We start from the raw sequence: 25,861 nt of genomic DNA on the forward strand, positions 1-25,861 counted from the left end.
TAATACGAGTCCGGGCCAATTCACGGGCCATCTTCGTTTAGGTCAAAAGAGTTATAGGCGTGATTGGGGCTGTTGGGGAAGGGTGTGTGTGTCTGAATGTGTGTGTGAGTGTGTGTGTGAGACATACAAAGGACGCATGTGGCGCTGCCTCATTATGTCCAACTTAGGCTCAAGCCCTGTGTGAAAACCTGCTGGAAGTTCTCCTCCCTCCGGGCTGCCAAAGCGAGAATAATGCGGACGCCCATGTCTCCAATGGGATCCCCCTACCACGCTATTATATCCGCAGTACTAACGAGGGCTTCATAAGCCTTTGATAGAATCTGACCATAGAAATCCGCCTCAATCTCTCCGGCGCTTGAAATAAATCCTATTCGAAACGGAGGCAGCGGGGTGGGATGGGGGGTGTTCTTCACCTGCTCCGGCAGCCGAGGCGAGGCGCGGAAAGGCGCGGAGAGGCTGGAACGGGAGGGGAGCGCCGCAGAGGCGGTGACATGCATGTTAAACGAGCGCGCAACAAAGAAAAAGTGCACATTTCTTATGGCGAGAGCTCCGATCGTCTCACGCGACGTCCCGTGAGCCAAAGAGTTTTCGCGCGTGGATCAGGTGGTCGAGTGGAGCTGCACTTGATCAACCCCGCTGACTGAGGCTAAATGAAGCCCTGCGTGAAATATAGATAAAAAACTGCTCAAGAACGGGGCGAGCGACCAAGCAGTCCTAGAGCAAGAAAAAAAATAAAAACACGTGCTGCAAAATATACTGCAAAAAGAGAGTGTTTTTTTAGTCAGTGTGAAGTGTGGACAATGTATGTGTCTGCTCTTTAGGAAAAAAAAAATCTCACATAATAACATAATAGTACCAGCAAAAAATAAATTTAAATAAAAAAATGCTGACAATGAACTTGATCCCCTATCTCTGCCTATATTGTGAAAACGGAAGAAAGAAAGGGAGAGAGAGAAGTATAGTAAATCAGACACTGCACTTCGGTGCCAAGCTATTTGCTTTAAGGAATGTCCAAATAGGCTTAGGTGTCTTTTAAAAGTGCCCTTTTCCCCATTCAAAGCGTGGATTGGTCACAGTTGATCTCATTTGCATGAGGCTGTCTATAAACCGCCCCGACACTGCAGAGCTCTCCAGTTGCGTTTAAAGCTTCAGGGGGGCGCGGACACGGCAGCGCGCGCGCACGCAGTGAAGAGAGAGAGAACGAGAGAGCGCGAGAAAGAGCAAGTGACAGAGTGAAACTGATCGGGCAAACGAGACTTTTGCTTTTTTTTGTTCTACGCGGGTCCGACCGACCTCATGTGACGGACAAGCAAAAAGGAAAATTTAACTCTACAGCGAGTTTTTCCCTTTTTTTTTGTTTTTTGAAGACGCATTTCGCTCCGGTAGAGCGGTACAGTTATCATGGGAGGCAATCCAAGCAGCGCAGCCGCGTGGATGCTCGCTTTCACCTTTCTGTCACTGCCCGTCCTGCCAGCACTCGCCGCGGGCAGGACCATGAAGTACCAAACACACGAAGAGGACGCACCGGCGACCGTCATCGGAAACCTGGCAAAGGACATGGCACAAATTCCCTCTACTGGCTCCAAGGCCAATTTCAGGATGATGAAACAGTTTAACGCTTCTTTTATCCGGCTGCGCGAGAGCGACGGGCAGCTCACCATCGGGGAGCGAATCGACCGGGAGAAGATCTGCAAGCACACGACTCAGTGTCTCATCGCTTTCGACGTGGTGAGTTTCTCTAAAGAACAGTTTAAACTGATACATGTAGAAGTGGAGGTGAAGGACATCAATGACAACTCTCCCGAGTTTCCCAGAAAGGAATCCACTCTGGAAATCTCAGAAAACACAGCAGTGGGTACACGGATACCCCTGGATGTGGCAGTGGATGAAGATGTGGGCACAAACTACATTCAGAGCTACCAAATCTCTGTCAACAGCCACTTCACCATTGACATGCTGAGCAGAGCTGATGGGGTTAAATATGCGGAGCTGGTGTTAATGAAAGAACTGGACAGGGAGGCACAGGCGTCCTTCATCCTGGAACTGGCCGCGACTGACGGAGGTAACCCGCCACGGTCTGGCACCACAAAGATCAACATCAAGGTGAAAGACTACAATGACAACAGCCCCGTCTTTGACCGCAACAATTTCTCAGTTGAAATACCAGAGGACGCACCAGTGGGATTCCTGCTGCTCGATCTGAATGCTGTCGACCCGGACGAGGGCATGAATGGGGAAGTTGTTTATGGGTTCAGCAATCAAGTGCCATCAGAGATCCGGCAGCTTTTCAAAGTGGACAGAAAATCTGGCCGCCTAACCCTGGAGAGTCAGATCGACTTTGAAAGCAAAACAACATATGAGTTTGATGTTCAGGCATCTGACTTGGGTTCTAACCCCAGCCCACCGACTGTCTGCAAAATCATTGTGCAGGTGCAGGATGTAAATGACAATGCACCAGAAATCACCATCACCCCGATGACCTCCATCACAGCAGGAATTGCACATATCACAGAGGCAGCCAGCAAGGACAGCTTTGTGGCACTGATCAGCACCACAGACAGGGACTCAGGTGCCAATGGCCAGGTTCACTGCACACTGTATGGGCACGACCACTTCAAACTCCAACAAGCTTATGAGGACAGCTATATGATTGTGACCACAGCTGCTCTTGACAGAGAGAAAATTGCAGAATATAATTTAACTGTGGTGGCTGAAGACCTTGGCTCCCCCCCTTTCAGAACAATTACACAGTACACCATTAGGCTAAGTGATGAAAATGACAATGCACCTATGTTTAGCAAACCAATCTATGAAGTTTCTATAGTGGAAAACAATGCACCAGGTGCATACATAACCACAGTGGTGGCCAGGGACCTGGACTTGGGGCAAAACAGCAAAGTCAGCTATAAACTTGCAGAGACCTATGTTATGGGTTCTCCAGTATCAGCATTCGTCTCTCTGGACCCTGCCACAGGCTCCATCTACGCTCTTCGGAGTTTTAATTATGAGGTTTTAAAGCAACTTGATCTGCGAATTCAAGCAAGTGATGGTGGGTCGCCACAACTCCATGGAAGTGCAACGGTCAATCTGCGTATAGTTGATCAAAATGACAATGCTCCCTCTATCACACAGCCAGTGCTTAATAATGGCTCCGCAGAAGTTCTCCTGCCAAAAGATGCCCCTTCGGGGTATGTGGTAACCCAGATAAATGCCCGGGATGCTGATGAGGGCGTTAATGCAGAGCTGTCCTACAAAATCACCGCAGGTGAAATCTCAGTGTTTTCCATCAACAGAGCCACTGGGGAGATCTACCTTAACCGTGAGCTGAACTACGAAGTTGACGAGAGCCTAAAAGTCACAGTAACTGTGAGCGACAATGGGAGACCTTCACTGACTTCGACGGCCACCATCCGCTTTACCATCATTGCAGGAGCACCCCCTAATGAGCGAAATATATTCCGACGAGGCAGCGAAGATGATGAAGTTCATGAGTGGGACCTCTCCATTGTTATCATTGTTGTTCTGGCAGGAAGCTGCACATTGCTGCTCTTAGCCATCATTGTAATTGCAACAAGTTGCAACAAGCGGAAGCTGGACAAGCGGCGGGATGGCTTTCACTCTGAAAAGGAAGACGGCATGAACCTGGAGGGAGGGAAAAACAACAGTGACCCCCTCATACCAGTCCATGGCGATGGCGTATTTGATGTAAACCCGTACACCAACAAACCCAGCTTCTCTGGTTCCATTCAAGCGGGAAGTGACATGTGCTGCAGCTCTGAGGATGGCACAGAGACCACCTGCGTGTACGAATCAGAAAACAAAAGCCGTGGAGCAAAACTTGAGGTAGGTTAAAACACATATTTTTATGTACTGTATATGCCATTTTGTTGAGGGTAATGTTAATTAGGGTAACTGGTAGTAGTAGTTTTTGGTGTAACTAATTTGCTAACTGATGTGTTTTCATTCATGCAGGGATATTCAACTCTGCCTGGCTATGGCAAAGAACCCGTGAGGCCAATTACAATATGGAAAGGCAACTCTTACACCACAGTTTCTGCAAGGGATCCTCAGTTCAGCGGGAAAGACAGTGGGAAGGGAGACAGCGATTTCAATGACAGTGATTCAGACATCAGTGGTGATGGTCTGAAGAAAGATGGACACCAAAACAATGCTCAAAATGGTAAGGCCAAAAATGTTACTTTTGTACTGTTTCCACGATTCATTTTAATGTTTGTTTTGCCTAATTGGCTAATTCTAAACAAAGGACAGCCTTTGGCATTGTGCTTAATAACATTTAATAACATTTTGGAATAACACATATAATGTTAAAGTTTGCTAGCAGTTTGACAGATTTGTTGATGGTGTAAAGACAAGTGCAGCTGAGATAAACATAAGCAGTCAACTGAGTGAAGGCAGTATGTGTGACTATGACCATTGCAAATGTGCTAACACGCTTTTTCTATTTGCTCTTTTCTAGCTCTGTGGGCATGTACCAGTGAGTGCAAGATCCTTGGCCACTCCGACCGTTGCTGGAGCCCAACCGCCACTAGGGCGAGCAACAGCTCTGCAAAGACCGGCTCACTTCCCAGAGACTCTGTCAGGAGGGAGAACTACTACCAGGCCCACATACCAAAAACAGTGGGCCTTCAAAGTGTCTACGAAAAGGTTCTGCACAGAGAATATGACTATGTATTAGTTCCCCCACCACAGCCAATCAGGGTACGAGAGATCAATGATGTCACCATCCCAGTGTATTCGCCAACAACAACACCACTCTGTCCCACGGATGAAGTGTGAGAAGCAACACAGCCCTTGAATAATAAAGACTATCAATGGCTGTTATTAACACTGCACTCTACGGCAACTGTTTAAAAATGTATAGGTATTAAAAATGTTTATGTATTTAAGAAAAACGCATCTTTCCTGTCAGTATTGGTCTTTACCACAACTTTAAGCAATCAGATGACTTTGTTAAGAATTCTGTGTATATTATGCAAGTTTTTTGTAAATACAGAGTTTATTTTTATAATATTATTCCTAAGTAAATCAAAAGATACTGGAGATACACTTTATTTTAAAGCATGTTCGTTATTTAAAAAAGCCTAAGATTTTAAAGTCCCAACCCCTATACTTGTGTAAGGCTATCTGAATGCAAGATGTACCTTTTTGAGCAATTTCTTTCACTATGTTATAAAAATAAACAATGAACATCATTGAAAATCAAGGACTCCTCTCTTTTACTATGGCATGGTTGGTGGATGACACTGTTTGTAGGATTTGACGTGATCTACATTGTGACAATTTTGACTATATTTTCATGTTTTGACCTTACATGAAACTAGCAGTTGTTCCTTACACTGTATCAATATTTAATGAGGAATTGATCAATTTAAATGTTCAAAAATTTTAGAAAGATTTTAAGGTGACCTCAGCATGTAGCAAAAACCATGTTTACAAAAAACAGGCTGATTTCCATATGTGTCCTAAAAACAGCCAAGAAATATGAGCTCCGCTAGACACCATCTGTGATTTGGAACATCAGAGCTTGTTTATCTACTTTGTTCTTTCAAAGTATACTCAGAAAACATCTTAATCACAAGTAGGTTTCCCCCCATCCACATTAGCAGCATAAACACATCCATGTGCAACATACTGTAATTATGCGCACCTGCATGCATGATGTGGCCATGTGGTGCGCCAACACCTCGCCCACGCTGCCAACAAGCAGAGGCTGCATAAGTAACTGCATGCATTTAACTTTCATTTAGATAGGAACTGCAAATCTTGGTCCTGAAGATCTACCACTCTGCAGTGTTTAGTGCCAACCCTAATCTAACCCACCTGGTTCAGATAATAAAGAACATCAGGGGCATCTGAATCTTAGAGCCAGATGTGTTGGATCTGAGTACTTGATGATGGTAGATCTCCAGAAAAAGGTTAGCCAGATTTAGGCATTCATTACGTGCTAAAATCTCAAAAACATTAACAGCCAGTTTCCCAGACAGGGATTAAGCCTAGTCATAGATAATTATTTATTTTCAATGGAAAATCTGAGTTCAAAATGCTGTGTAATGCAAGACTTGGCATAATTCTAGTTAGGGAAAGTGTCCCTAAAATAGGGTCAGTATAGCATAGCATGTGTCAGATGTGTTGGATTAGGTGCACATTAGCTAAATTTAACCAGAGTAGTATCTTTTTTTATGAAGACATCCAAAAAAGTCACACTGAAGCAAAATGGATATTGCTTTTAATTAATTAAGAAAAGCTTAGTTTTTTTAACATTTCCATTTAAAAAATCAGTACTAACCATTAGTCACATCATACACCAGATACATATTAAAATAAATAAATGATAAAAAACACAAAAATCTTAATAGGCCCCATTCACCAACAATGTTTAACAAAAAAGCTTCTTAAAACTCACTTTTAAAGCAGTTTTTTTTTAAGAAAAACTGGGTTTTCGTATTTGGCATTTGTTCCATTTACAAGGACAATAGGATCCATAATTAAAAGAGTAAAGCTGTGAATAATCACATAATTATGTGATTAAGTTCTAATTCAGCAATTAGTAGAAATTATTTGGTTACTGTTTAGTTTAGCACATTTTGTGGCATCCCACAAGGCTCTGTTCTAGGGCTCGTGAAGTTTAAGCTTATTTGAACTGTAATTTTTAGTTATTAAGGGAAAAGAAATAACGTGTGGAAGTCTACACACAAGGTTTAGAGGAAGTTAAGAAAGTCCTTATGATAATGTTGGTGAATGATGCCAGATGTTATCTGTTAATGTATGTACTTTACACCCTGTTTTTGGCTCTTTCTGTGTACTTTTTACACACTTGTCAGTCACCTACCTCACTCCCTGCCTCACATTGTCTCTCACACTCATACACACAGCATCTATTCACTCATACACACACACGGCACATCACAAACACTTTCTCTCCCTCGCGCACACACTCACACACATCCACTCTCACCCTTCAGCACACACTTCCTCACTCTTTCACACTCCTTTATCCCCTCGCTCACCCACTCAAGCTCCTACTCATACACTCACACATACCTTCACTCCCTGCCTCACACTTTCTCTCTCTCCCTCTCTCTCTCTTTCACACACACACAAACATACACTCATACATTCACACTCACCACACACTCTTTCAGTCTCTCACTTTTGCCCCTCAGCTGACAGTCCACATGAAGAGACTAATAAGAAAATCATAGGGAGTATCAAAATAAGTAAGGGATGTATTTTCTTATGAGTTCATAAATCCAAACACATTATTTATTTTCCTGGAAGAACTATGGTCATCAGCTATGCACAAACTATCAGTTATAACATGATGACCACTGACACAGGTAAATATATAATATATAATAAAAAATTGATCATCTCATTACAGCGGCACCTGTCAAGGGATGAATTTAGCAAGGAAACAGTCAGTTTTTAAAATGCATAAGAATTTCACCTTTATAAGGACCAGATTTTGATAGTAAAACAATTAAATCTATCTATCTTCCAAGTAGCAGGGTAGTATAGGCAATGCTTACCAACTGTTGTCCAAGGACAAAGATGCACTGTAGCACATTCCACCTTTATCTGAAGCTCCATCTGCCTCTCAGCCAGCTGGTTAGCCAGCTTATATTTAGACTGGTCTATGTTTTTTTTTTAGTTTGATGGTTAAACTGGTCTACAAGCATGATCAACTTGATTGAGCTAGAAAACCAGTGTGACCAAGTTTGTCCATGTTGGTCAAACAGCTTTGTCAATAAGAACAAAAGTTTAAAAAAAAAAAGACCAAAATTAAACGCTTGAGGCACTATGCAGATCAAGAGCTGATTAACCACCTAGCTTAACAGTACAGGATATGATTTCTATTGGATGACCAGCTTTTCAACCACCTTGACCAAGTTAGACCTTTTGAACCAGCTACAAGAAAAAGCTGGCATTGAACTGAATTTTTCAAAAGGGAGTTTCTCACGAATCCCCCCAAAACGTCTTCCAAGTTTTCCCTTTTACCAACCGGTAACATTACACCCGTACAGGTTACTCCCCCACGTCACCACTCCTCCAGCTCCAAACCTGCTCTCAATTTTTTTTTTCTTCCCTGTGCTGAAAAAAGAACAAGTGGACAGCGAAACAGAAGTCCACATCCAGCCATGGAGGCTACTTCTGAGAAAATTCCCATTGCCCTGGCCGGACCAGAGGACCTGCAACAACTCATGCCACCAGTAAGTAGCTGAGATTTAAACCGCTGCCCAGTCTTTAACGGGCTTTTTAGACTCTACGTGTGGCAAAACTTGTAAAGGTAGTAGACGTGCAGTTTCTTTGGGAAGCGCCTAAGTTGTGGAAGATGTGGAAGCCGTTTTATTTAACATTGTGTATTATAAAGGTTAATTTATGACTGCAGTTGTTGTTGGATCCAGATGTTCAGGCGCGTGGGGCAGGGCAGTTACCCCTCGTTCCCAAACCACGGTACACGCAACTTGTGCGCAATGGTCCTTGCTAAAAAGGTTTTGCTGGAAGCTGCTTTTGATTCCGATGGTTTCCGTTAATTAAGGTGGTTGAAAATCTTCTTATACCTACAAAAAAAACTTGATGTTACTTTATGTTGGTAAGCAAAGTTGACAACCAGCCCTTGACTAGTGTAGTGTTTGTGTGTTGCATTTGATTTTGGTTTTGCTTGGTTATGCTGGTCTTGCTGATCAAGCAACTTCTTTATTCTAGTAAACCATCTTGGTCATCTTGGTCTTGATGGTCAACCAGATTGGTGAATAAACATTGTTAAGCCTTGATCAGGTTGATAAACCATTTTTAAACAACAAAAATCCAGCTGAATAGAGTTTGAATTTTTATTTTTATTAAGTTATAAAAAAATGAGCTTTAAAAAAAAGTCAACAAAAAGTCGGGGAACTATGGTACCAATTTTTTCTATGTTGCGCAAACTAATTTTTCTTACATTGTAGTGTTTTGTTTTGTTTTTTAACACAAATATGCATAAGGGTTAATATCTGAAAAATCTGAAAATATTACATATTGCCAATTTTCCCAGGCATACACGGCATTGACCGTAAAACCGTCGAGTTCTGCCCGTTTGCTGAAAGTCGGTGTGGCTGCGCTGACCGTCGGAGCCGCGCTGCTGCTGTTTGGAGCCGTGGGAGCGTTTTACTTCTGGAATGTCAACGACAAGCACGTAAGACCATCCATCTACACACAAAGCATCTCCTTGTCTTATATGTCTTGATTATATTCTGTGAATTTGAATCGTTTGGAGCAACCAAAGTCTACTAAGAACTGACCAAATGCTCCCGTTGGGACTGGTAGCTTTGAAGTGGGCAAATAAATTAAGTCTACTCCTCCAGTGGTCTACCTGAAGCCCAAGGGTCGAGAGGTGTGGAGCAAAGAGGGTCTTATGTTGTTCACCATCTACAAAAGTCTTAGCTTATATTTTAAACTTAGCTTATATTGAATTTTACCAATAGACAAAAATAAAAAAGCAGATCAAGCTGGTTGCAAAAATCCTCATAGTAAGGAAGGAGAAAACTTAGGTATAAAAACGTTTAAAAAGGTTTTAAAAATATAAGAAAAGAGAAAAGGTTTACACTTCACTCTGTAAATATGTTATGTCTATGATTGCCCTGAGATATTTGTAGAGGTCTTTATAATACATGAGTTAGATTTACTCCCATTCAGATTGTATCAAAAAGGTGGGATCTGAAACTCTTTTAACTACAAAAAGTCTACAAAGCTTCAGTTTCTAAACATTTCTAATTGAAACATTTGAATAGATTTCTCTCACAATCTTTAAACATTTGTCTGTTATGGTGTATATGTTAAATTTCTTTGTTAAATTTGCTTGGGAACATAGATTTTAGCAATATGTTCTATTATTATAGACTTTATTTCTGAAGGTATTAAAAACAAAATAGCACCTCTGCCAAGCTTCTTAATGTAGGAATCAATCAAACAAAATATCCTTCTGTATGTAATTTCTTCACAAGTTTGATTAAAAAACGAAAAAGTGTGTTATTTTCATTAAGCTTCCATGTCATGTTAGATCCATGCCACCATCAAATGTTGTAAACAGATAATGATTGACAGTTTTATAGGAAGTGATTTATGTCTTAGAATCAACTGTCTGTATTTCTAATTTCTCTTGATATATCATGGTTCCTAGTTTCAAGTTTTCATGAAAGAGCCCCTTCATTCAACTGCCTCCTCTAGTAATAACAAACAGACCACCTTTCCATGGAAAAGGGAATGTGGGCTGGAGTTCATTCAGTAGCGCCAATGAAAGTACAACCTTTTTTTTGTAAACATTAAAACATATTCTAATGTCAGAATAGCTAGAAATGTAGATATACTGCATAATTTATATACTTAAACTTCACTGTTTCAGTATTGTAGATCTAGTCATTCTAATCTTCATGACCGGTTACATTTTAAAACCCCAGACAGAAGTTTCTACTACAGCATCTGAGTCTCTTCAGGAATAGTGATAAATTTAGAGTGAGGCTTTTAAATGTGTAAATCAACAATATAAATGTTTTAGAATTTAAAAATAAGAAAACAATAAGAAGCAACATACTCTCATCTTCAATTTTCTGTGGACAAACTTTCTAATAAATGCATTCAGCTATTTTAAAATGCACTTATTGCTGACACAAATGTGCAAATGCACACTCACAGCTTGTCTTGTCCCTGTTGTACTGCGTTGGTGCAGATTAACACGAACCTATTGACACTGTGCCTAATGCCTATATAAAGTATAAATGCCCCCAACATTGAGCTGTAGAGCAGTGGAACTGTGCTCTCTGGATAGATAATGATCCCCCATCCAATACTTTTTGGACGAGTTGGAGAGTTAAGGGTCAGGTGGGGTGATAATCATCCTATATCCTGACCTCACAAATGCTCTTGTCATAATCACAGCAATGGTTTAAAATCAAGTAGAAGGCCTTACCTGAACAGTAGAGAACAGTTACTCCAAAAAAGCAGGATAAAATCATTTAATAGTATATATTATCAAAGAGATCATATGATTTTGGAAGAAACAGTAGCTATGCATTTATCCCAATACTTGTTTTACACTAAGTGTATGTAGGATTTAGAAATAATGCTAATACTAACTAATATTAAGAAAGTCAGTTCAATAGTTTACTCAAACTATCATTCTGATATAGAGCTTGTAATTAAAACATGTTCTAAACTAGGCTTTAGATTTGGACCCTACTGTACACAAAGCAGATTATAATATTATAACATTATAACACACTATGCTTTATTTATCTTTTATAAGCTGTTTTAGCATTTTTGGACACATTTACAGTTTAAATACAACAATTAACACATTGCTCGTATTGCAAATACAGAAATCAATGCTACATATACAACGTATATATTAAACGGGTTCTGATCTTCATCTAAGTCACAACAACAGACAAACACAGTCTGCTTGCTATGCTTACTGCTAACACATTTAATGATTCATTTATGCAGAAATGCAAGTCATTCCAAAGGGTTCACATACTTTTTCTTGCAACTGTACCTGTACATGCATTATCTTTTTAATCAAGCATTTAATAGAAGAATATTGTAGAATATGACCAAATATTTAGACAATTTCACAATTATCAATTTTTTTATTCATCCAAACAAGTTCTTGCCAGTATTTCACTCCGGTTCCTTCCCAAGTTGTGTTGCTGAGGACACTGCATACCTGTCTTACTCTACTTGCCTCCCACAGGTGTACAATGTGCACTACAGCATGAGCATCAATGGTAAAGTGGAGGAGGGCTCCATGGAGATCGACACACTGAACAACCTGGAGAGATTCACAACAGGAAGTGGAAATGATGAAGCTGTTGAAGTCCATGATTTTCAGATTGTAAGTTTTCTCATACACTGTTTTCTGTCTTTATCCATAGCTCTTGTTCTAGATGCTGATAAAATGTTGTATTGTCCAAATCCTTTATATTTAAACTTTTATGTTGTTATAGAATTTACGTTGCAGCGTAATGTTAGAATGTGGTTAGATCCGAGCTGTTTTGGCAGGACGAGAGGAACCTACACAATATTAAGAAGTGGTGTTAATGTTATGGCTTATTATTGTCTAATATACCACAGTTAGTTCCGACCTTGCAATGTGATTGGCTGATAGACGCTCTATGAGTGCCATTATCAGCTGGTAATGCACTGTAACCGGAGCTTTTCATGTATTACTCCGCCACATACAGGTAACCTAGCAACGATGTAGCGCTTACAAACCAAACAGCGCAGCTACAAACAGAGCAGCAATGAAACTATATTAACACGCTGAGTTTTTATAACCAAACAGATCATATTTTCTCGTCCTCTTTAACTTAAAATCTTTAAATAAACAGGGATAATAAAACTGTGGTATAATCGCATAATAATAATAATAATAATAATAATAATAATAATAATAATAATAATAATAATAATAATAATACACTCAAGGTTCATGTTATAACGTGTAATATTGGCACTGCTGTGCTAATTTATGGCAGGTTATATCACTCCCTCTCGTGTATTATTGCTTAAGTAAAGTTATACAGTATTTATAGTAGTGGGATTCGAACATTTAGCTTAGATTGTGATGCAACAGTCAGCTTTAATTTTATTGATTCAGAAAAAAATGTGTCTACTGATTAGTCTTCCCTCAACAGTTCCAATAAATAGTACAAAAGTTAGGAAATGTTGAAGAAACTGCAACAATGTCTCTGGGCACACCATTACAGGTAGCCAGATCTTACTTGCTAAAGGGTTCAAATGTGACAAAAACAGTGTTTAGAGAAATGCAATAGAAGATGACTTTCAAAAGAAAAGGTGATACTTGAGTTTAAGTGACTAATAAGCTTCACTGGTACAAAGAAAAATAGTGTATTTCCTTGTACTGATATGACATTGGTTATATATTGGACTGTTGAGCAAAAGAACAATAAGAAACAAAATCCTGGTTTTGATATTTGAATTAGAGTTAGAGTATAAAGTATCCTTTTTAATTGTGTTCTTATTGTGTGGATGAACAGCTCTTCAGAAAACTAATGTAAAGAAGAACAAACACTGAAGAATTTAAAAGTTCTATACCAATTGAAAGAGTTTTAAACTGTGTTAAGAATGTTAACTTAAACAAATCTGACCACTTCTGAAACAGTCTACCAAGAAATTCAAAAAGCCTTTTTACTAAAAATTAAAACCAAGATTTGGCCCATTCTAAATGTCTTTGGAATTGCTTGTTACTCGCAGGGAGTTACTGGCATCCGCTTTGCCGGAGGAGAAAAATGCTACATCAAGACTCAGGCCAAAGGTCACCTTCCTGACGTGGAGACTCTAAACAAGGAGTCACTGATGTTTGACTTGGTAAGTAGAGCTGCTACATTTCTCACAAACATGCCACAAAGTTCCTCCCCATCCATATTGTTCAGCAGACTTGCAACCTTCAGTATTTCAGTGAGGAATTTATTTAGAATGGAATTTAAGCATAAGAATCTTACAGTTCTGTTTTAGTCATTTCCACCCCCATCATTACACAACCACAATTACTGTATTGTTACTGTTCTCATACAGTAACTGTGGCTGACTGACTGACTGACTAACTGCACTATATGAGATAAAGTAAAAGTAGTGTTTGCACACACTGTCCATATTCAATAGATTATGAAATGATTTCCAAGGATTTTGACCTTCTTAATGTGTTTGAGAGCATGAGTTGTGTTGGTAGAGTTGATGTGCAGTGAATAGCCCTATTTGAGTAATGTTCTAATTCATATTATGGCAATAACTACTTAACTAAATAAAGAAAAAAATGACTTTAAGAAATGAAGGTCAGTCAATCTGAAAAGTCCTAGACCTTTAGAAGAAGTTATTATTTAATGAGTTGTATATACTGTACCTTTAACCCTGCGTTCACACTGGCGGGCAACACAATTGCTGGGTCACCTCCAGTTTGTCTTTTGTGGATTTATTTGTGGCTGTTCACATTATTGCATGTTGTAGTATTGCATGTTGTCATCACTGGTTAGCATACTGGCTAATATAGCAAACTACCTTTTAACCTATTCGCTAGTTTCTTCTCTGTGTCATTTTCCCTCGAATATGTGCTGTCCTGTATATGTGCAAAGATGCATCATAAAAAAAAAACAGGAAAATCAGAAAATAACAGATATGATTTTTGCTTCTATGATCTCTAAGCCTTTATGGGGCCCTAAGCAGAATTTCATTTGGGGCCCCCCATACCACCACCTAAAGTCTTCTCCTATAGCTAACTAGTAAACTGAGGTATATTTTGAGTGGAAAATATTCTATTTCTAACTTATTTCTAAGGGAACCTATGCCTATGACTGTTGGGAAAAGAAAAAAAAGTGAAATGGGAAGAAAAAATGTAGGGATCAGATGATGGGGAGTCATTTTTTCACCAGTTAGCTTAGAATGTCGTTAACTAATAATTTTTTTGCAGGAAATTTCAACTCAATTTTTAAGTACCCCCAATAGTTATTGATCGGGGGCTTGTGTGAATGCTGGCTAAGGGTTACTTGCTGTTAGCTACGAATTTGCATCAGCATAATGGCTGCCTCACTTATCCTGCTTTTGTACGTGATGCATATGCAAGGTGCGGTACACAAAACCACTAGGGGCAGTACAGCACTCAGCAGCTCCTGAATGGTGGAAGAAATTTGAGGAAGAAACAGCTTTATAATGTGTCCTTTCTGCTGCACAGTAATAAATATGCTTATTAGAACAGCTGGCGAGAGATTTCTATTAAAAAATCTGTAAAATATAAGCCAATGTGGAAACGTGTAAGTTCAATTAGAAACAAATATAAGACTGTTATGTCTGTGCACAACATAAATGGCTTGAGAAAAAGAATGAGGACTAAAGCCCACTTTATACTACTGCATCAAACCTACGGCGTAGACTATGCGTAGCTGTGTACCTTATGCCATAGCATATGCCGTAGCCTACGTCGTAGCTTGATAGTGACAATCCCTCTTTGGAGATGTAACTACGCATCGCACGACACGGACAGCTTCAGCTGTGATTGGTCCGCCGGGCCTCGAGTTCCGGCCAACACATTCTCTCCTTCTAAGTTTAAACTGCTGAGCAGTTTAACAAGAGCCGCTGATACGCGCATGCAAAAGTATAAACGCACTCCACTGCATAGCTCACTCTCGCTGGATACACATACGTTTGACGCAGAACTATAAATTGGCCTTTAACTGACAGGGGGTTCTATCTAGCAGTCATCTCTCAGATGCCTGATCTGCCCTCTAGTGGAAGCTTCCAGTAACACGCATATCACATGGGCAAGTATGTAAACAGTTAACATACATTCACAAATCAACCGGTCATCTATATGAGCACACGGCCAAACACCAAGTATATCTCTAGCCTTACAGTTATCATCCCTCAAAAATGGAGGTGGTGTTGAAGTGTCCATGTTGTGGACCCAAGCATTAAAAATAAATAAAGAAGTAATAAAGAAAAACTGTGACTGATGGCAAAAGCATGAACATGTAGGCTATAGCAATTCTTGGCCTGATGCCTCATGGCCATGTCTGCCACCAGAATGACTCGAGCGTTTATACGTAGAAGATCAAAAAGACCTACAGCCCCGAGAAATGAACGGACCAGTAATGGTTTTGGATTTTCATGCCTCCATGTTGCATGTGTCTTTCTTTCCTGTGTGAAAGAGACATGAGAACAAATTGGAGTGATTGAGTGTGCACACGGCTATAGCTCTTGGCACAGTACGCCAGAGGATCCACAAGCTAGTGATTCTGCCCGAGGCTCTTCCATCCAGTTTCAAACACGAACAAGTCCACAGCTCAGGAGACCCCTACAAAAGGAGCTCATGGCTCTCTCTCTCTCTCACTTTTGCTCTCTCTCTCACACTCTCTCTTTCCACCCTTTTTCTGTGGGAGAACTCCAAATTAGAGTGCTGATGCCCCCCTCACCTAACAGCTGCAGCATTCATTTTGCATCGCACATTTAAAGACGACGTTTTCGTAAAGGCCGTGACTGTGAAGTTGTTTGCTGCCGAGCAAATTTCTTTCAACCGCGGATCCATTTTTAAACGATTTAGTGCAAATGGCCACTTGAATATTCATGTGGTGTGTGTGTGTTTTGACGACTTGCTGGGCCGCACAGATAAGGGTGGTCCTGTCAACAGCAATGCCTCGCAGCGTTTTCTAGCTTTATGTGTGTGGTGGTGAGGAAAGTATGAAATGGATGAGAAACGCTCATTGTGAGCGACTAACACTGCCTTTACATCGCCTGCTTGGAACATCCATTTTGGACTTTCAGCACTGCAGGAAAAGAATGTTATGCGTAGCACTGAGGGCGATAGTCCAATCTAAACCCCTTTGTACCAATCAGTGCTTCCTTAAAGAAGAAGCTCAGCCAAACATATGATGAATGGAAGCTAGAAGCCACCAATTACTATGATGGCATTTGCATAATGTTGTTTGGTGGCTGTTGGTTTTAATCACTGTTAGCAACATTAACATCTATCACTTTAACTGAAGGGGGTGGAGAGTAAATAAAAAGCATGGCTGGCTTATCCATCCTTAAAGAAATGGTTTGGTAAAAAAAAAAAACCTCTTTAATACATTTCTCAATTTACTCCCAGAAGTCGATCAGTCAAAATTAGGAATGCAAAAATGTCAGTCTATCAAAGTACAGTGATATTTTGATTTACAATATTGTATCAATTCTGGGTTATTTAGTGTTGTCTTTAAACAATGCCCAGTAGTTAGCAGTGTTTTACTCTGTTGTTAGATCTCACTGTTATGACTGCAAAAAAACAAACAAAAAAAACTTCCTTTTACTCTTATTTTACAAATATGACAGCAATACAACATTTGCATTACATCCCCTTGCTTACAGTATTGAAATATATTGTGATATAAAAAAAATAACCTTGTAACCCTCTGTATCATGATACGTAAATCACAATCACGTGTGTGTAGTACCTTAAAGAAAATGTATATGGTTTGAAGTGAATTGAATTGAGTTGAGATGAGTGGAGTTCAGTTGACTTCAGTTGAGTTGAGTTGACTTGACTTGAGTTGACTTGACAATATGTTACCGCAATATTTAAAAATGTTTAAAAACTACAATTCAAACATGGTCCCAAATTGACTAGACTAATTACACAGTTTGTAATGAAATTTGCAATTAGGTATGTGTTCTTTAAGCAATGATGGTATCCTTAATATATTTTAAAAAGTATATTGTCTAAATGATATGAACATTTACCACAATGCGGTAAAATATTGTCATATTGCCAATCTCTATGGATTATTGATTTTCTGTACTAAACTAAAAACATCATATGTCATCAAATGTATCTTGGTTGACCAGCTATATTCCGGATAAGCCTTTTACATCAGATTTGCTAGGAAAAAACATTGACTAAGAGAGACAAATGTGCAATTAATCAAATGTATATTTGGATTCCCACAGGAGGATGAGATCATGCCAGCCAAGTTTGAGGAGGAGTCTCTTATCTGGGTCGCGGCCGATCAGCCTCTCAAGGACAACAGTTTCCTCAGCACTAAAATCCTGGACCTCTGTGGAGACCTGCCCATCTTCTGGCTCCGTCCCACCTACCCCAATGGTACACTGCTTATTCCATTCATGTCCTTGCTTTGCGTCCCTATTTCTACCTACTTAATTTCCCTTTTAGAGGATAAAATGCTCTGGCTCGCAGCCAAACAGTATCTATCCATAATATAGAGAAGAGAAAAAAAAGTGAGGACACCTTATCACAGTACATTCTAATTGTACCCTTCAATGCCGGTGGTCACCTGACCACATTACAGCAGGCCTATAAATATTTAACGGGCATAGTCACAAGCTCATAACACGAATTACAAGACAACGGTGTTAAATTTCATCAGTCTGCATCGTGTGCTATAATTGAGCTGAGGCTGTTAGGCATGCAAGGTTAATTGCTTGAAAACAGCCCAGCTGAAACAACTGTGCATGTGTTTGAGAGTCTCCTAAAATTGCACCAGCTCAAAGGTCGTGCCATAATGTGTGTCTGGAGAAAATGAACGGCTTGATTTAGAATGCCTATTTATCTCTGAACAGGAGGAAAGTGCAATATTGCTAAATATACACAGGCTGCAATATTTAGAATATTTAGACAATTTACAATTGTGGTCAGAAATGTATCTAAACGAATCTTGGACATTAATATCATGGCAATATTTGGCTTTTTTCATGGTTTCTGTCTTAAGTAGAAAGAGGGTCCAATATACTCAGAGCAATCATAACATCATGACCTTGTTTCTATACCTATTATTCATTTTTCAGCTCCACTCAGCATGTAGGAGCTCTTTGCAGTTCTATAATAACGGACTGTAGTTCATCATCTGTTTCTCTGCATACTTTATTATCCTCTTTTCCTCGTGTTCTTCAACGGTCAGGGCCCCAAAGGACCACCACCGAGTATCATTTGGGCGGTGGATCATTCCAATTACTGACAGCAGTGATATTAATATTTCTGTGTTATTGTGTGTTGTGCTGGTATGAGTAGTAGATCAGACACAGCAGTGCTGCTGGAGTTTTTAAACGCTGTGTTCACTCACTGTCCTCCACTCTATTAGACACTCCTACCTTTAGCTGCTCCATCTTATAAACGTAGAAAGTCAGAGACAGAAGCTCATCTGTTGCTGCAAAGTTTGGGCCTTGAACAGAAAGAGTCAAGCATACTGTAACATTATGACCTTGTTTCTACACCTATTAACAATTTTATCAGCTCTACTGAAAATATAGGAGCTCTTTGCAGTTCTATAATAACAGACTGCAGTTCATCATCTGTTTTTCTGCATACTTAAGCATAGGTATTATTTGAATGGTGGGTTTTAAACAGTGTTCACTTACTGCCCACTCTGTTACCCTACTACAGATCTGCTCCACCTGGTAGATATAAAGCCAGAGACAGAAGCTCTGAATCTGTTGCCGCACAGTTTGTGTTGGTCATCCTCAAGTCCTTCATTAGTAGTCACAGGACGTTGTCCACAGGATCCTGTTGGACAATTCTCAGTTAAGCTGTAAAACAGAAGTGTTTAAAAACTCCAGCAGCACTGCTGTACCTGATTCACTCATACAAGCACAACACACACAACTAACACACCACCATGCCAGTGCCACTGCAGTGCTGAAAACAATACCTACTCCTCCATAATGTGTTTTATCTTACCAAGGTCTAGGCCTCTTAACTTTTTGTGTGACTGTGCTCAGATTGGTACTGAAGCTAGAGCTTCAATATGTAAACATATCTCATTTCATTATTACAATTACAGTGGTGCTTAAAAGTTTGTGAACCCCTTAGAATTTCTGCATAAATATGACCCAAAATGTCCAAGTCCTAAACGTTGATAAAGGGAACCCAGTTAAACAAATGAGACAAAATATTATACTCTGTAATTTATTAATTGAGGAAAATGATCCAATATTACATTTTGTTAGTCACAAAAGTATACCTTTGTGAACCTTTACTTTCATCTGTAACTTGCTGAAACTAAACCTTCCAGTAATTGTTAATTACTCATACACACTAGCTTGGTGAAATTTAGTCCATTCCTTCATACAGAACAGCTTCAACTCTGGGATGTTGGTGGGTTTCCTCACAATAACTGTTCATTTTAGGTCCTTCCACAACATTTAGATTGAATTAAGATCAGGACTTTGATTTGGTCATTCCAAAACATTAACTTCATTCTTCTTTAACCATTTTCTGGGAGAACGAGATTCTGGCTGAGATAAAGCAAAACAAGCCCAAACAATGATACTACCGCAACCATGTTTCACTGAAAACCAGTATTTTCCTTTCTTTCCACAGATACATTTAGAGCAAAATGTTCTATTTTGGTCTCATCCGTCCACAAAACATTATTTTAATAACATTCTGGCTTGTCCACATGATCTTTAGCAAACTGCAGATGAGCAGCAATGTTCTTTTTGGAAAGCAGTGGCTTTTTCCTTGCAACTTTGCCATGCACACCATTGTTGTTCATTAACATAAACATTAACCAATGTAAGAGGGGCCTTCAGTTGCTTTGGAGTTACGCTGGGGTCCTTTTAGACCTTACAGACTATTATACAACTTGCTCTTGATCTTTATTGGTCGACCACTTTTTTTTTGTCCCATTTGTTAAACTACTTTTAGAACATGTGCAGAAATCTGACGTTTTAGATCATATTTATGCAGACATATAGAAATTTTTAACTTTCAAGCACCACTATATGTTGTGATTGCAAGATGTCTGGCCGACTGCAATATGTTTAGTAGGATTTTGATTACAATAATTTACTGGAACAACAAAAACATGATTTATGTTAGATCAGCGATTAGCTTCATCACCGCCATTGCAGTATTGCAATAGAGATTAAAAAATCAATACCATGTGTGCAATGCTTAGCATAGATGTCAAAATGCTGCAAGCAGAAAGGCCTGAACGACATTAGCATAAGGAAAAAATCTTGCTAGCTTCATGTGTGGGATTAGCTTGCCTTTTTCAATAACGATATTCCTTCGGATGAGGAATCCCAGTAGTTTCCCTTGATCAGCACACTTATCCTGACACGTCTGACACATACAACTGCTATTCTGCATGAATCCTGTCAACTGCACTCCCCAGGTGGGCAGAAGAAGAGATCTGTGCCGAGGGCCAGACGACAGGCTGTAGAGGAGGAAGAGGAGCCGCCATACAACCCAGAGAACCCTTACCATGTGAGTGCCATTCCGATACCTGTGTTTTGAGCTGTTGCCCAAGGCTATGCCTGGCTTATCTGCACCACACTAGGACCGCTTTGTACAGACGGAGGGAAAGAAAAGGAAGAGGAGGAGGAGTAGGAGGAGGAGGAGGGCAAATAAGGGGATGGGCAAGCGAGAGCGAGAGAGATGTAAAAATGAATTAACTTACATAAGTCACAAGGGATTTAAATAAGCACCACTGCATGATTGACAGTTGTAACGTGGCAGTGGCTGTACCGCCTGCAGCCATACTTAACATGGCAGTAATACAGCGCAATTTCAATAAAACTTGCATATCCAGTTGGAATAACTGTCCATTCCAATCATAATCACCCTGACCCTCGAGGCCTGATTGCGGAGCGGCAACAAATCAGGACTGTCAATTCAAAGCTCGACATCTGTGGCAAGCTCTCCAGTCGATATTTGTCTGCATCAAGCATACACCATCGAACACACTCTTTTTTAAGGCTATTTTTAGCAGGCAGTCCATGTTCTTCATCTTCATCTCAATGCAGTAATCACATAGCAAATTTACACAATTTCCCCCCTCGTCCCAAATGCAGTCGATCAGCCAGGGCATGTTCAGCATTTGAAGTTTACTTCCTTAGTTTTGTACTGGAGAAATTATACTAGTGTTTACTTACTGCTAAAAAATGAAAGCTCATTCACATTCTCAATAATCCACATGGTGGTCTCAAGCTACAAGATGGTACATAATTGCAAATGAATCAGTTGTTTTGAGACTGTAATCTACAATATTTAGCATTTATGATATCTTTTACTTGGCTTATAAAGGTTGCCAGACATGGGTATCAGAAGAATTTTTAATGTTGGAACTAGCTAAAATGGTTCATCCATGAGTAGTTTTATGTATGTTATGCAGCTTGCTAAAGAGTTGTATTCATTTTGTGGGCCTAGTTAAGTAGTTTTGTCAATTTTGTGCAGCTAATTAGTGTTGTACATTGTCTGCAGATAGATAAGCAGATTTGTCAGTTTTGTGAAGCCAAACAAATTGTTTGTTTATTAGTTTGTTTTCATTTTTAGAGCTAGCTAAATAGTTTTGTAATTTTTTTGCAGCTAACTGAAAAGTATTTTGTGAAAGCTAGCTACTTCGTTGTATCCATATTGTGGAGCTAGCTAAATAGTTTTGCCAACTTTTTGCAGCTACTCAATAGTTTTGTCCATTTTGTGGAGACAGCAAAATAGTTTTAGCCATTTTGTGGAGCTAGCTAACTAGTTGTATTCATTTTGTGGAGCTAGCTTATTATTTTTTTCATATTTCTTTGGAGCTAGCTAAGTGTCTATTTACGTTTTGGTTCACCTAAATAGGAAGGTCTGTCTATAATGTGTAGCTAACAAAGTAGTCTTATTATTTTTTTAGGCTAACTAAATAGTTTGATCAATTTTGTTCAGCTAGCTACATAATTTTGTCCATTTTATGCGACTAATTAAATTGTTTTGTACATTTTCTGCAGCTAGATTTATCCATTTTGTGGAGCTAGCTAAGTAGTTTTTATTTATTTTGTGCAGATAGATACATTATTTTGTACATTTTCTACAGCTAGCTAAGTAGTTTTGTGAATTTTGTGCAGCTACTCAAATAGTTTTATCAGTTTTGTAAAGTTAGCTTAATAGTTTGATGTATTTTGTGGAGCTAGCTAAATAGTTTTATCAATTTTGTGGAGCTAGCTAAATAGTTTTGTTCCATTTTATGGAGCTAGCTAAATAATTGTATCTTTTTTATGGAGCTAGCTAAATCGTTTTATCAATTTTATGGAGCTAGCTAAATAATTTTATCTGTTTTGTGGAGCTAACTAAATACTTTTATTTATTTTGTGCAGATAGATACATTATGTTGTACATTTTCTACAGCTAGCTAAGTCGTTTTGTGCATTTTGTGCAGATACTCAAATAGTTTTATCAATTTTGTGGAGCTAGCTAAATAATTTTGTTCTATTTAGTGGAGCTAGCTAAATAATTGTATCTTTTTTCTATGGAGCTAGCTAAATAGTTTGATGTATTTTGTGGCGCTAACTAAATATTTTTTTCCATTTTGTGGAGCTAGCTAAATATTTTTATCAATTTTGTGGAGCTAGCTAAATATTTTTTTTCCATTTTGTGGAGCTAGCTAAATAGTTTTGTGTATTTTGTGGAGATAGCTAATTAGTTTAATCAATTTTGTGCATATATATACATGATTTTTTACATCTTTATTTAACATTATTTTCTACAGCTAGTGAAGTAGTTTTGTGAATTTTGTGCAGCTATTTAAATAGTTTTATTCATTTTGTGAAACTAAACAGTTTTGCCTATTTTGTGCAGCTAGCTAATTATTTTTTAACATTAGGCTTTTCCCTTTCTATATCTTTATCACTGTGTGTGTGGTTAAGATATTAATAATTATATGTAAAATATCAGGCATTAACCTTTAACTGAAATGATTTTGTATTCACTGATGTTATCGCTGATCACGCATGTAACTTTATGTAAGTGGACACCTCCATTGTCAGATAACACTGAGGAACATGTGCAGCTGTGTGAGCAGCAACAGATGTTGGGGTCAGTGGACGGGGCCATGCTTGTCGCCCTTCGTCTATTTTCACAGGCTTCCTTTCAGCCGAGACAGCATCCCTCTATTGACCCTCTCACCCATTGTGTTAGCAGAGACGGCTCTAACTCTAACTCTGCTCCCTCTCCTGACAAAAATCCCTCTCTCCACGATCCACCATCACCCCCCCTCCCCAAATCCAGTCTCCCAGTCTAATCCCTTCTCCCCTCTGTTCCCTCCAACTGAAAAACCAAAGGAGAAAGGAAACTAGGGCACATACATATTTACTTCAATACAAGTGAAACACATCACGCACTATCTGAAAAAGTCTCAAAGGTGCCGAGATCTGTTACTGATCTAAGTTTTGAGAGACAAACATTTTAGTTTAGCTGGAGAACGGAAATAATTGCACACAAAAAAAGAATAAATAAATATTCTGATGTACATACAGTAGATGACCAGCCAATAGACATGTTTGATGTCTAAAGATTCTTTTGAAAGCTTTGCAAAAGCTGGAGCAATTTCATGAGTCTAAGGCTACCATATCCAGTGCACCAAGCATTAGCATTAGCAAGAAGGGTCTAAACCTCTTCAGCACTGGTCTGTGGAACAGAGAAACTGTTTTCCTGGAATGATGGTGCTCTATCCAATAACGTTTGGGATGATCAGAAAAAGTAAATGAACATTACCTTTAGCCAATGCAAGAGAAGCCTTCAGTTGCTAAGAAGTTACCCTAGTGCCCTTTGAGATCTCTCTGACTATTACACGTCTTGATCTTGGTTGGTCAACCACTACTGGGGAGGGTAAAAAGCATCTTGAATTTCCTCCAATTGTAAACAATCTGTCAGACTGCGGATTGGTGGAGACCAAATTCTTTAGATATTGTTTTGTTATCTCCTTTATTTGTGCCACAACACACTTCCAAAAACATGCTTTTTGAAGAGCAGACTTTGATAGGTTATATCCCTGTTCTTTGAATAAAACAGGGTGGCCATTAACACCTGATTGGCATCCCATTGGTTTGATTGTGACGCTAATGTCACAATCAAGCTAAATGCTAATCCTCTAGATTCCTCTACTTTTGTCATTGACGAATATGAAATATTGGATGATTTTCCTATATAAATAAATGTCCAAATGTATAACCTCTCATTAGTTGAACTTGTTTTTTTTATCTACTTTTAGAACTCCTAAAAGTGAAAGTGTGGGTGGGTAGATGGCGCTCTCTCCCCACATCACTTCTAGGGTGATGTCTGCAGCACAGGGCGTCTGTGAGCTGATGTACCGGAGCCGAGTCGCTGCGCTTTCCTCCAAGCGCTCTGGCTGCTCGGCAATGCTGCATCAGCAGCAGCTCGAAAAGAAGCTTCACATGTATCGGAGGAAGCATGTGTTAGTCTTCATCCTCCTGGTGTGTTGGGGCATTACTAGTGATAGGGGGAGTCTTAGTGAGTGGATTGGGTAATTGGTCGTGTAAATTGGGGAGAAGATGGGAAAAATTAGAAATAAAATGTAAAAAAAAAAGTGAAAGTGAAAATCTGATGATGTTTTAGGTCATAAGTCTGCATAAATATAGAAAATTCTAAAGTTCTACAGTTCACAAACTTTCAAGCACCACTGTATCTTGGCTAATTTAAACGAATATTATGCTAACTTGATTGTTTTTCCTAGATCTTGATTCGATGATATGTAACGTAATGTGTTTTTTTTATTCTTCTCCCCTTCTGCACCATCAGCGTCTTGAGGGAGATGAAGGCACCATGACTTTCGACCCCATGCTGGACCACACTGGCGTATGCTGCACCGAATGCCGTCGGAGCTACACTCAGTGCCAGCGCATCTGCGAGCCTCTGGGCGGCTACCAACCATGGCCGTACCACTACCAAGGCTGCAGGGTGGCCTGCCGGGCGATCATGCCATGCCGCTGGTGGGTGGCTCGCATCCTGGGCATCGTCTAAGGCCTTTACGGTGAAGTGCCCTTCAAAGAAAGGCAGCTGGTGGAAACTTCAGCTTTTAGTGGGATGATATTTAAGTTCAAGAGTTGAACTGTGTCACACGGGTATTCCGCACAAATCGAGTTTAACAAACGTGCAGTATCTGTAAGATGCCAGTTTATATTCAGTTTTGGGGAAAAAAAATCTAATTAGGTTTCAGCTTGACAGGACAGTTTGCTCAGCATCTAAGATGAATATGAATACTGTATATTAAAGAGCAGGAGATAATCAAAAGACAACCATGTTTTCCATGTAGTTTATAAATGTGGAGAAAAGAAAATGATTCCTCTGTTTCCTTTTTCTTTTGATGTAAATACGTGTAATAATTTGCTAGCTTTCAGAGGGCAGAGCAGAAAGGCTTTGAACAGCACAAAGCATAAATGCCTGCATGAGATATATTTAAGAACAGCTTTGCATTTTTGAAACCTGATTTCACCTGATTAAAAGCGTTGGTTTTCAGACTTGTGCTGCTTATTTTAAAGTGAATCACAAAATCCAACCAAAGTGTAATAATAATAAAGGTCTTTTTCTATA

General features: G+C 39.4%; 2 protein-coding genes across 2 annotated transcripts; both read left to right on the forward strand.

Moving 5' to 3' along the window:
* The first annotated feature begins 1,120 nt into the window (after positions 1-1,120).
* LOC103032906 (protocadherin-8) lies at positions 1,121-5,220 on the forward strand. The gene is made up of 3 exons (XM_007254807.4): positions 1,121-3,843; positions 3,973-4,180; positions 4,478-5,220. The coding sequence occupies exons 1-3, from the start codon at positions 1,402-1,404 to the stop codon at positions 4,795-4,797; spliced, it is 2,970 nt and encodes a 989-aa protein (XP_007254869.3). The 5' UTR covers positions 1,121-1,401; the 3' UTR covers positions 4,798-5,220.
* A 2,865-nt stretch (positions 5,221-8,085) lies between these two features.
* Positions 8,086-25,861, forward strand: LOC103032601 (chondromodulin). Its single transcript, XM_007254806.4, has 7 exons — positions 8,086-8,231; positions 9,053-9,193; positions 11,747-11,887; positions 13,270-13,383; positions 17,488-17,641; positions 20,673-20,764; positions 25,070-25,861. Exons 1-7 carry the CDS (start codon positions 8,160-8,162, stop codon positions 25,289-25,291), a joined length of 936 nt encoding a protein of 311 aa, XP_007254868.3. The 5' UTR covers positions 8,086-8,159; the 3' UTR covers positions 25,292-25,861.

Source organism: Astyanax mexicanus, chromosome 21, assembly GCF_023375975.1.
Source record: "Astyanax mexicanus isolate ESR-SI-001 chromosome 21, AstMex3_surface, whole genome shotgun sequence".
Taxonomy (NCBI): Eukaryota; Metazoa; Chordata; class Actinopteri; order Characiformes; family Acestrorhamphidae; genus Astyanax; species Astyanax mexicanus.